The sequence below is a fragment of the Pelophylax lessonae genome (assembly GCF_965119305.1).
Source record: "Pelophylax lessonae genome assembly, chromosome: 12".
NCBI classification, from domain to species: Eukaryota; Metazoa; Chordata; class Amphibia; order Anura; family Ranidae; genus Pelophylax; species Pelophylax lessonae.
The window spans coordinates 60,135,808-60,148,489 of NC_138779.1; the positions used below are offsets into that span (position 1 = coordinate 60,135,808).

General features: G+C 42.3%; 1 protein-coding gene across 1 annotated transcript in view; it reads left to right on the forward strand.

The window, feature by feature from the left end:
* Positions 1-12,682, forward strand: part of BCO2 (beta-carotene oxygenase 2) — a 303,719-nt gene that overhangs the window by 235,209 nt on the left and 55,828 nt on the right. The window contains exon 13 of the mRNA XM_082274647.1: positions 9,172-9,288. Within this exon, the coding sequence (XP_082130773.1) occupies positions 9,172-9,288 (117 nt within the window). The remainder of the gene's footprint in view (positions 1-9,171; positions 9,289-12,682) is intronic.

The following is a 12,682-nucleotide window of genomic DNA, read 5'->3' on the forward strand; positions in this document are numbered from 1 at the left end:
ATCCCCCTCCCTTTAAAATATGCATTATTATTACATGCATTTATATAGCGCCAACAAATTCTGTAGCGCTTTACAATATTCAACTACAAGCAAGTGGAATCCGAAAAATAACTGTATTCAGAAGTGGGTCTCGGCCCAAAAAAGTTTGGGAAGCCCTGGTCTAGATTATTGAACTATAGCACAAAAATGTTGCTACTAGGGATGATCGAACGGTTCGGGTCCACCATCGGTTCGGCCCGAACATTGGGTGTTCGAGGTTCGGCCGAATTTAGAACTTTTTGCCCAAAAAGTTCGGAATTCGGCAACCAGAACCGACCAAAATGCAATGCTTCAGGAAATGGGCTTTAAAAGCCCGTGATTGGACCAGAACCATTAGCAAAAGCCAATTGAGGGAGCAGGAGAATGCTAGGAATGTGATTGGAGTGACTAGGGGGTCCCTAGACCAATCATTAGTGAATACGCCCCCCAGTATATAAGATCGCCCCCGCCAAATTCCCAGCATTCTTGTACGGGACATGGAAGAGAGTGGAATGCTGTTCTGTTCTAATGTGTTACAAAGTGTCATTTAGCTATTTTTAGTGTGAGGAAAGGGATATCTAGTGTAGTTAGAGTGCTCCTTTACACTTAAGTTAGCTTCAAAAATTTAGTTTCTGTAGGGAAAGTGTTAAGTGTAAGGGGACCGTAGTGTAGTGTAGGGTTAACTGACAGTGACTGCTATGGAAGGGTGACAAAACCCTTCCATAGCAGGGTGACCGCTATAGAGAAATGATCATTTCTCTGAGTTGCTTCGGGACAGGAATATGGCTTCTCACCAGGCAAGCATTTTTCATGCTGCAGGGGCTGCCACTGCCAGTGCTTTTTTGAGGACATGTTTGATGTCAGACATGACATCTGAACATGTGTATAGGGGGTATATATACACATATATGTCTGTATATATACCCCTAGACATATATAGGTGTGATAGTAGCAGAAATATATGCTTGCGCTAATGAAACCATTTACAGTAATATATTTCTGCTACTATCACACCCAATATGCTAGGTGTCTATATACATATAATTATGTGTGTATATATACCACTATACACAAGTTCAGATGTTTTGCCTGCCTCAGAAGAACCCAAAAAAATGCCAAAAAACCGCTAGCGTCAAAAAAAAAAAAATGCCCAGGTGTGTTTTTGCTGGCATTTTTTGGGGGGTTTTGGAGGCAGGCAAAACATCTGAACTTGTGTATAGTGGTGTATATACACACATACATATATTTATATACACACCTAGACATATATAGGTGTGATAGTAGCAGAAATATATGCTTGCGCTAATAAAATAATTTACAGTAATATATTTCTGCTACTATCACACCTATATATGGCTAGGTGTCTATATACATATAATTATGTGTGTATATATATACCACTATACACAAGTTCAGATGTTTTGCCTGCCTCAAAAGAACCCCAAAAAATGCCAAAAAAAAACACTAGCGTCAAAAAAAAAATGCCCAGGTCTGTTTTTGCTGGCATTTTTTGGGGGTTTTTGGAGGCAGGCAAAACATCTGAACTTGTGCACAGTACCACTATACACAAGTTCAGATGTTTTTCCTGACTGCAAAGAACCCAAAAAAATGCCTTCTATTAAACCGGCAAGGTGTGAAAACCGAGAAGAGTAGCCAACCCCCTGAGCTGAAAGTGTTCTAATACAAACAATCCTTTTTTTTTATGGTTCTGGACATGCTACAAAAAAAAAGTTCTTAAAAATTGTCATTTTTGATAAAAAAGCCAATTATTGAAAACATTTTTAAAAAAAGAGAGATTTCAGATCTGGGGGGTCTAAAAAGTGCACATGTGAAGTACTAGAATAGAATAGAAGGCATTTTTTTGGGTTCTTTGCAGTCAGGAAAAACATCTGAACTTGTGTATAGTGGTACTGTGCACAAGTTCTGATGTTTTGCCTGCCTCCAAAAACCCCCAAAAAATGCCAGCAAAAACACACCTGGGCATTTTTTTTTTGACGCTAGCGTTTTTTTTTGGCATTTTTTGGGGTTCTTTTGAGGCAGGCAAAACATCTGAACTTGTGTATAGTGGTATATATACACACATAATTATATGTATATAGACACCTAGCCATATATAGGTGTGATAGTAGCAGAAATATATTAGTGTAAATGATTTCATTAGCGCAAGCATATATTTCTGCTACTATCACACCTATATATGTCTAGGTGTGTATATAAATATATATTAGAGGGGCTTTTAAACTAGGGAATGGGGGCGAGGGTACAGATGTAGAATTAGCCAGTGGAAAGCAAGTTTCAGAGGGCAGAAATGGGGGCATTAGCGGTAGGGTGTAAGGAGCTCCTATACCCAGGGTGGGTACAGGGAAAAATCAAGAGAGCAGCCTAAAAACATCAAATGAGGATAAATGTAACCGATCAAAATTTCGAGGTTTGTATACCAATGCCAGAAGCCTGGCCAACAAGATGGGAGAGCTGGAGCTGCTGATGTTTGAGGGGGACTTAGATTTTGTGGGGATAACTGAGACTTGGTTTGACAGCTCTCATGACTGGATGGCGACCATTCAGGGGTATTCCCTTTATCGCAGGGATAGAGAGGGTAAAAAAGGGGGAGGGGTATGTTTGTATATTAAGAACAGTATACAGGTAAATATGAGGGATGATATTAATAATGGAGCTAAGGACGAGGCAGAATCCCTATGGGTAGAGCTTCAAAGGGAAGGCACGGTGGGGAAGGTAATATTGGGCGTATGCTATAGGCCCCCCAACCAGAGGGAGGAGGGTGAGGCGGACCTCATGTTACAGATAGGATTGGCAGCAAGGATGGGAAATGTTATTATAATGGGGGACTTTAATTATCCGGATATAGACTGGGCAGAAGGAACCGCGCACTCAGCCAAGGCTCGGCAGTTCCTAAATGTTTTGCAGGACAATTTCATGGGTCAGATGGTGAATGCACCGACAAGAAACAATGCGGTACTTGACTTATTGATTACCAACAATACAGACCTGCTCACGGATATAGAAATACGGGATAACTTAGGAAACAGTGACCATAGGTCAATTGGTTTCAGTATTAATTACAGTAATAGGAAACACAAGGGTAATATAAGGACACTGAATTTCAAAAGAGCCAATTTCCCTAAACTGCGCTCGCTGCTAGAAAATATCAAATGGGATAGAACCCTGGGAACAATGAACACGGAGGAAAAATGGGAGTGCTTCAAGAGCATACTTAACAAGGGGGTGGGCCAGTGCATTCCACAGGGAAATAAATTTAAAAGAGCAAAACTAAACCCTGGGTGGCTAAACTCCAACATAAAAATGTATATTAGAGCTAAAGAAAAGGCCTTCAAAAAATACAAGACTGAGGGGTCATTGGCAGCATTTAAGCATTATAAAGAGTGTAATAAGAAATGTAAAGATGAAATCAGGGCGGCTAAAATAGAACACGAGAGACATATAGCGGAGGAGAGTAAAAAGAACCCCAAGAAGTTCTTTAAGTATATAAACAGTGAGAAAGTGAGGTCAGAACACATTGGCCCCATAAAAGATGACAAAGGAAATATGGCCACTGAGGACAGAGAAAAGGCGGAAGTGTTAAATAATTTCTTTTCTTCAGTCTTCACAAAGGAATCGGGGGGCTACACGAACCTAGCTTGTAAGGCCGAACTAAATAATACACCTCAGGAAGTGCCGCCATGGCTAACAGAGGATAGACTTAGAGCTAAACTAGAGAAACTTAACATAAATAAATCCCCGGGACCGGATGGCTTGCACCCGAGGGTTCTTAATGAGCTCAGCCAGGCGATTGCCAGACCATTATTCTTGATCTTTAAGGATAGTTTACAGACGGGTATGGTGCCAGCTGATTGGAAAAAAGCCAATGTGGTACCAATATTTAAAAAGGGGCCGAGATATATGCCGGGTAACTATAGGCCGGTCAGCCTAACATCAGTAGTCTGCAAAATTTTGGAGGGGATGTTAAGGGACCACATACAAGACTTTAGTAATGAAAACGGTATTATAAGTAGTAATCAGCATGGATTCATGAAAAATCATTCGTGCCAAACCAATCTATTAACCTTCTACGATGAAGTGAGCTGCCACCTAGATAAAGGTAAGCCTGTGGATGTGGTGTATCTGGACTTTGCAAAGGCCTTTGACACCGTTCCCCACAAACGCTTACTGTACAAACTAAGGAAGGTAGGTATGGACCGTAAGGTGAGTACCTGGATAGAGAACTGGCTCCAGGGGAGAGTACAGAGGGTGGTGATTAACCACTTAAGCCCCAGCCCTATTTCGGACACTTTTTGTTTACAAGTTTAAATCAGTATTTTTTCCTAGAAAACTACTTAGAACCCCCAAACATTATATATATTTTTTTAGCAAAGACTCTGGAGAATAAAATGTCGGTCATTGTAATATTTTTTATCACGCGGTATTTGCGCAGCGGTCTTTAAAGCGCCATTTTTTTGGAAAATTTTTGAAAAATCACATTTCACTAATTTTAAAAAATACTAAACAGTAAAGTTAGCCCATTTTTTTTGTATATTGTGAAAGAACATGTCACGCCGAGTAAATAGATACCCAACATGTTACGGTTTAAAATTGCGCCCCCCCCCGTGGGATCACGACAAACTACGGTCAATAGAGATCTCAATCTGCGACGCTTTAAATTTATTTAACGGTTACCAGTTTTGAGTTAGAGTGTAGCTCTTTTTTTTAAATTATTGCTCACGCTCTGGCGATCGCGGCGATACCTCACATGTGTGGTTTGAACAGCGATTTCATTTGCGGCTCGACTTCCGTATACGTTTTTTTTTGTGCGCGAGCTAACGGTGACGGGGGCGGCTAAATTTTTTTTTTTTTTTTTTCCCATTTATTTTATTTATTTTTTTAACTTTATTAAAGTTTAAAAAAAAAAAAAAAATCTGATCACTTTTATTGCTGTCACAAGCAATGTAAACATCCCTTGTGACACCAATATGTAGTGACAGGTACACTTTATGGAGGGATCGAGGGTCTAAAACCCTCTAGACCCCTCCACTACACTTCCCTGTATGCAAAACGCCGAAAACGGCATTTTTGCATACAGCCGTTTTTCAAATTTGCCGCCTTTTGCAGCACAGTAACCCGGAAGTGACGTCATGGACGCCGCCTCCGGGTTACGTCATCGGAGACCCGATCGATGCCGTTTCCGGCATTCATCGGGACTCCATCCAGCCGGCGGATGTGCCGGCTGGGTGCTCGGGGCTCCCGGTGGAACGGGAGCCCCGGGCAAAGCCACGGAAGGCGGCGGGAGGGGGGGGGGGCGTCCCCTCCCGCCCCCCCGGGTACCGATCGAGCGGCTCCCGAGCCGCATCGGTCGGTACCGACGGAAAGCCAACCGTCGGCTCTAAACCACGGTACCGGGATGATGCCTCTAGCTAGAGGCATCATCCCGGTACACTACCGCAAAGTTTACCGACGTAGACCTACGTTAGTATGCGGTAAGTGGTTAATGGGGAGTACTCGAATTGGGCGGGTGTGGAAAGTGGGGTCCCCCAGGGTTCTGTCCTGGGACCAATCCTGTTTAATTTATTCATAAATGATCTGGAGGAGGGGATATCCAGTACAATCTCAGTATTTGCTGATGATACTAAATTAGGCATGCCAATATCTTTTATGCAGGATGTGGAAACCTTGCAAGCGGACCTGAACAAAATAACGGGGTGGGCAACTACATGGCAGATGAGATTTAATGTTGAAAAATGTAAAGTAATGCACTTGGGGGCCAGAAACCAGAAAGCAAGCTACTCACTAGGGGGGGAACCTCTGGGTGAGTCTAGGATGGAAAAGGACTTGGGGGTACTGGTAGACAACAGGCTTGGCAGTGGCATGCAATGCCAAGCCGCCGCAAGCAAAGCCAACAGAATACTGGGATGTATAAAAAAGGGGATTCACTCCAGAAATAAAGAGATTATTCTCCCACTCTACAAGACTCTGGTCCGGCCACATCTGGAGTATGCTGTCCAGTTCTGGGCACCGGTCCTCAGGAAGGATGTGCTGGAACTGGAGAAAGTCCAGAGAAGGGCAACAAAAATAATTAGGGGAATGGAGGACATCAGCTATGAGGAAAGACTACAAGCACTGAACCTGTTCTCTCTGGAGAAGAGACGATTGAGGGGGGATATGATATCAATGTACAAATACTGTACTGGTGACCCGAGCATAAGGAACAAACTATTCAGAGAAAGGAGATGCAATAAGACACGTGGCCACTCACTAAAACTTGAGGAAAGGCGGTTTAACCTTAAAGTGCGTAAGGGGTTCTTCACGGTAAGAGCGGTAAAGATGTGGAATTCTCTTCCACAAGCAGTCGTATCAGCAGGGAGCATTGATAGTTTCAAAAAACTATTAGATGGACACCTTAAAGACCACAACATACAGGGGTATACAATGTACGGTTAAAAGCAAACACACACACACATCATAGGTTGAACTGGATGGACTGATGTCTTTTTTCAACCTCACTAACTATGTAACTATGTAACTATGAGAAGAGAAGCCAACCCCCTGAGCTGAAAGTGTTCTAATACAAACAATCTTTTTTTTGTATGGTTCTGGACATGCTACAGAGCTGAAACTTCACATGTACACGTTTTAGACCCCCAAGATACTAAATCCGAAGTAAAAATCAAAAAATCTCTTTTTTTTTTTTTAATTTTTTCAATAATTGGCTTTTTTATCAAAAATGACAATTTTTAAGAACTTTTTTTTGTGTGATTAATAGTTAATGGGGCATGACCCAGAACCCTAGGTACTTTTTAGGGGCATTTATTGGGTTTTAGGGCTTAAAAATTGTGTTTTTTGATTACCGAAGTTCGGGTCCCATTGATTTCAATGGGGTTCTGAAATCCGGGCCGAACTTTCGGGAAGTTCGGATGTTCTGGCCGAACCGAACTTTTCAAAAGTTTGATCATCCTTAGTTGCTACTGCTCTGTATTCATATTATATTCAACGGTATATGATCCCATACTCATTGTATTATTATTATTATTATACAGGAATTATATAGCGCCAATAGTTTTTTACAGCGCTTTACAATGTGAGGGAAGACAATACAGTTACAATACAGTTCAAAACAGGAGGAAGTAGAGGGCCCTGCTCATTAGAGCTTACAATCTAGAAGGGAGGGTCAAGTGAAACAAAAGCCAATAACTGTGGGGGATGGGTTGATGGAGAAAATGGAGGTACATTTGTTAGGGATTGGTAGGATAGGCTTCTCTGAAAAGGAGGGTTTTCAGAGATCGCCTAAAAGCTAATAGAGTGGGAGATAATCGGACAGATAAGGGTAAGGAGTTCCATAGGATTGGAGAGGCTCTGGAAAAGTCCTGGAGGCGAGCATGGGAAGAGGTGACGAGGGATAGAGAGCAGAAGGTTTTGAGAGGAACGAAGAGAGTGATTAGGTTGGTATTTTGAGACGAGGCTGGTGATGTAGCTGGGGGCTAAGCTGTGGATTGCTTTGTAAGATGTTGTTAGTATTTTGAATTTAATTCGTTGGGTGAGCAGAAGCCAGTGGAGGGCTTGACAGAGAGGAGCAGCGGACACTGAGCGATTGGTGAGGTGGATGAGTCTGGCGGCAGCATTCATGATGGATTGAAGGGAGTGATAGCCTGTGTAGAGGTATGCCAACGAGAAGGGAATTGCAGTAGTCGAGGCGCGAGATGACCAGGGAGTGAACTAGGAGCTTTGTTGTGTCTTTGGTTAGACAGGGGCATGGGCGTCCGCAGAACTTTTTTCAGGGGGGGGGGGGCAACATTTTAAGGTCACCAATGCTCTGCCCCTTTTTCAACAATGTCATGAAGGGGAGGGGCTTATTCTGTATACTTATTTTGAGTATTTATTTTTAAAGAGCAAACAGGAGCATTTATTTTTAAAGCATTTGTTAACCTAAAAAAAAAAAAATGATACTGTTCCCTTAAAGCATGTTATACAACACAGTGCTTGTGCTGTGTAATTTTGCCCCTTCTACCACCTAAAATACCTGGCGGATCCTGCCTGGCTATGTCCTCCCCTCTGTAAACTGACCACGGTATACCATGGCGAGTGGCAACTAAGCCCTGACACTGTGGTCAGTTTACATGCCTCTGTCATCCATAGTTCTCCTGTCCTCCTCTGTCCTCTCCACTGCAGGCAGCTGTCAGATGGAGAGAGGAGAGAGACAACGGGTCACATGAGCGGCCTCAGCCCTCTGAAAACTTGTAAAGAATGGCTTATTTTTTTAAAACACAGACTCTGGGGCAAACAGGATTATTAAAAAGAACAGACAGGATGGTATAAAGTGGCTTAACAATCACTTTAAAGGGGGAAGTTGAGATTCCAGGGGGGGGGCATTTCCCCCCCTTACCCCTACTTGCGGATGCCCATGGACAGGGGCGTATTTTGGAGATGTTGCGGAGGCTGAGGCGGCAAGATTTGGACAGCGATTGGATGTGGGGTTTGAAGGAAAGTTCAGAGTCCAGGACAACACCTAAGTCCTTGGCATGTGGGGATGGGCTGATGGTAATGCCATTGATATTGACGGAGAAATCAGGGGAAGGGGCACGTGGTGGAGGAAAAATGATAAGCTCGGTTTTGGATGGATTGAGTTTGTATGGATGTTCTGACTTATTTTTATTTATCGAATAACTAATAAAAACATATATGCCAAAAAGTCAGCTAAGTATTGTAGGTATTTTGGGGAACCGTGTACACCAGGGGTCGCAAACTGGTGGCCCTCTTGCTGTGGCAGAACTACAAGTCCCATCATGTCTATGCCTATGGGAGGAATGCTTGTAACTGTCAGCCTTGCAATGCCTCATGGGAATTGAAGTTCTGCAACAGCTGGAGGGCGGCCAGTTTTGGCGCTTTTCCACTGCATGGTTTGGATCGGTTTGGTGCTTTTCCGCTGCATGGTACCGCATGGTACGGGTTAGAATGGTTCGGTACGGTTTGGTACAGAGACCCCTGGTGTACAGAGAGCTGTGTCTTCTAGGAAAATCATTGCAGTGGGTGCAGACAGTATACATAACTTCACACAGTACAGACACACTAAGTGCATCAAAGATCACACAGACCATGTGACTTCCTGTTATGTATGGAATGCAGGACAGAAAGCTCAGTGATTGACAGCGGCAACAACCAATAGGAGTAAAGAGTCAGAGTCCAGTGTGCAGACACTGCAGAGGAGTTTTGTATTGGAAAATGAGGGTGCTGGAGATAAGCAGGGTCCTGCGTGTGTCAGGTAATGTCTATATACACAATGCTCCTATATACTTGTCATAGTCTGGAGACTGGGAACATTGGGGCAGTACAGTGTTATGTAAAGAAGCTGCGAAGACTCAGTGTTATACAACTAGGGACTCAGTGTTATACAACTAGGGACTGTCTGTGTGATAGGTCAATGTGCTTCCTGGGCTGCCCTGCATTGGAATAGGCAGTCCAGGTTGTCCATTAGAATTGATTACAGTGTATCAGTCTGCAGGTTTTTTATGCAGTGAAAAATCTCATAGCTCTCAGGATGAATTAATACAGTTCTTGTTTATAGCATATGTGTTTAAATTGCGCTGAGCTACAATGCATTTTTGTACAGATGTTGAAATTTTTTTTTTTCGCTTTTTGTTTTTTTGTATGCTATTTCTATTCTTTGCAGCTTGTTGTGATGCATTTGCTATGCAAAAATACTTGTCCTATGTGGCCACCAATACAGAGCACTAGTGTGAAACAACAGGAAATAGAGAATCCATTCAATGTCAATTTTATTTTTTATGTGCCACTCCAGGCAAGACCAGGCTCCACAATCACATTGCAGCTGCTGGCTTAGGTTGTCTCCACTGAAGCAATCAATTGTATCAGCAATAGAAATGGCAAACACCTAGATGCAAAATAATATTCCTCCTTTAAAAACCAAGATAAAATATTCTTTACACTTCACACTAAACTAAAAAAAAAAAAAAAACACTAATACATTCATACCCAAAAATAGCCGTATAAGAAAAAAAAAAAAACCTTTTAATGATAACGTATATAGGGCTATCCTTCTTCCTTCCTTCTTTTTTTTTTTTTTTTTTTTTTTTTTTTTTTTATATTTTTTATATACAGCACTATATAACCAAATGTATATACAAAATCGAAATACACTGAGTATACATGCACTTTAAAAAAAAAATTAAAGGAACACTTTTAACCACTTCTGGACCGGAAAGAATTTGCCCCTTAATGACCAGGCCGTTTTTTGCGATTTGGTATCGTGTTTATTTAACCACTTAAGCCCCGGAAGATTTTACCCCCTTCCTGACCAGGGTCTATTTTGCGATTCGGCACTGCGTGACTTTAACGGACAATTGCGCAGTTGTGCGACGCTGTACCTAAACGAATTTGACGTCCTTTTTTTTCCCACAAACAGAGCTTTCTTTTGGTGGTATTTGATCACCTGTGAGATTTTTTGATCATGCGCTATAAACAAAAAAAAAGCGTCAATTTTGCAAAAATAACAATATTTTTCACATTTTTTATATGAAATTCCCCCCAAAAAAATGTAAAAATCAAAATTTTTTAACATTTTCAGCCAATTTGTTTTATGCTACATATGTTTGGTAAAAAAAATCGCAAAAAGTGTATTTTTATTGGTTTGCGCAAAAGTTATCGCGTTTACTAACAAAGGGAAAGATTTTTGTCATTTTTGTTGTTTTTTTTTTTTAACGCGTAAAGGCGGCAATCTGCGATTTTTTTTTTTTTTTTTTTTTTTGCGGTACTGCGACATTGCGGCGGGCAGATCGGACCCTTGACTGACATTTTTGGGGTTACCAGTGACATTACTATAGTAATCAGTGCTATAAATATGCACTGTTACTGTAAAATTACACTGGCAGTGAAGGGGTTAACTTTTTTGCGAGGGAGGGGCTATGTGTGTCCCTAGGGGCGTGATTCTAACTGTGATTGGCTGTGGCTTGAGGTGTAGGAACAGTGATCAACGGTCCTACATAGTAGAACCATATGATCACTATTTCTACACAGGGGAGAATGACAGGCGGCTTGTTTACATTAGCCGCTTGCCTTTCTCCCTCTCCACCGACGATCGCAAGTGACCTCTGGTGACCAGAGAACCTCTTACACCAGAGTTCCCCTTTACACCAGAGTCTGCAGAGTAAATACACTAAGGTAAATGGGTTCACTGATGTAAGAGAGGAGTGAGGACACTAATTTAAGGGGGGACCTTTATATCAGTGTCCCCAACTCTTACCTTAGGGTCTCCACTCGCCCCTTACACCTGGGACCCCTCCAATAGAGTGATTGACTATGTCACACACTATATATAAAAAGCTTACAAAGAGCTTACAAAAAAACACGATACCTAGAGTAAGCAACCAAACGCTCAATGAGGACACGTATCTATAGGTTGTATAATATACAATGCTGCTACTTAAAGAGAATAATATGGACAATGGAATACATACAAATTAAATAAATAATAAAATATTATATTCCAGTAGCGCAAAATGGTGGCAAATCATCACCATCTAATAGTCTATAGCCATGACTGCTTAGTGTACAAACAGTCTGAGTGCAGGCAGTATAGATTTCACCAAAACAGCAGAAATAATAATGGTAATCAGTCCACAATCATTATTCCTGGGATGTTGATAACTGTGTGTAGGTATAATGGATCACCACAACCGCCACCACCGTGCTCGAAGAGGGAGAAGCAATGCAAACTCACCAGCTCCACTGGCTCAGTTACTCTCGTGACTGAGCAAACAAGCCTGATGTAAAACCATCACTCAAGGATCCACACTAGGCACAGCGACAACTGCTCAGACGAGCTCAGCAATATGTAGGGGAAAAACAGTGCTCCACTAGTGTGATAACGTTTTAACCACTTTATTATGCACAAAAGACAAGTAATGCACTCACATGTATCCAGTAAAACATCTGCATATAACAGCATGAGGAGGTGTGCACCCTTCGGGACCCGTATCCAGACTCCACGCCGTGGATCGCGCGCCTTCCGGGTGTCCAAGCTCCTCGTACACAGGTAAAGTTACGCCACCTGGTCACACCCGGTAAAGAAGTCGGAAGTACGAAACGCGTCGGGGCGTGACCAGGTGGCGTAACTTTACCTTTTTTTTTCGTTTATTTAGCAAGAAATCTAAGTGGTGATGAAATGCTACCAAAAGAACGTTTTTTTTTTTCTATCAATTGTGATACAGTGTTGCATGACTGCACAATTGTCATTCAAAGTATGACAGCACTGAAAGCTGAAAATTGGTCTGGGCAGAAAGGGGGTGAAGGTGCCAAGTAAGAAAATGGTTAAGTTTATATCAGTCCCTGACTTTTAAAACGGTAGTAAATTGCTGGGAAAAAACCCCCAACAATGCCATAATACTAACACATTATGAAATACCTTAGAACGAAACCCTTTTAGCGGCTCCTGGTCACCGCTGAGGGGGCCTGACATCTTCTCCTGTCCTTTCTTCCGGGATTGCAGGCTCCGGCGTTGTAAGTGCCCAGAGCCGCGATGACGTCACTCCCATGCATGTGCACACCGGAGCCCTCGGATCTGGCAAGAAGCTCTGAAGATCCGGGACTGTATGCTGGACCGTCAGAACGCAGAGCGTCATTGGCTGCATGCAAGGTGAATGTC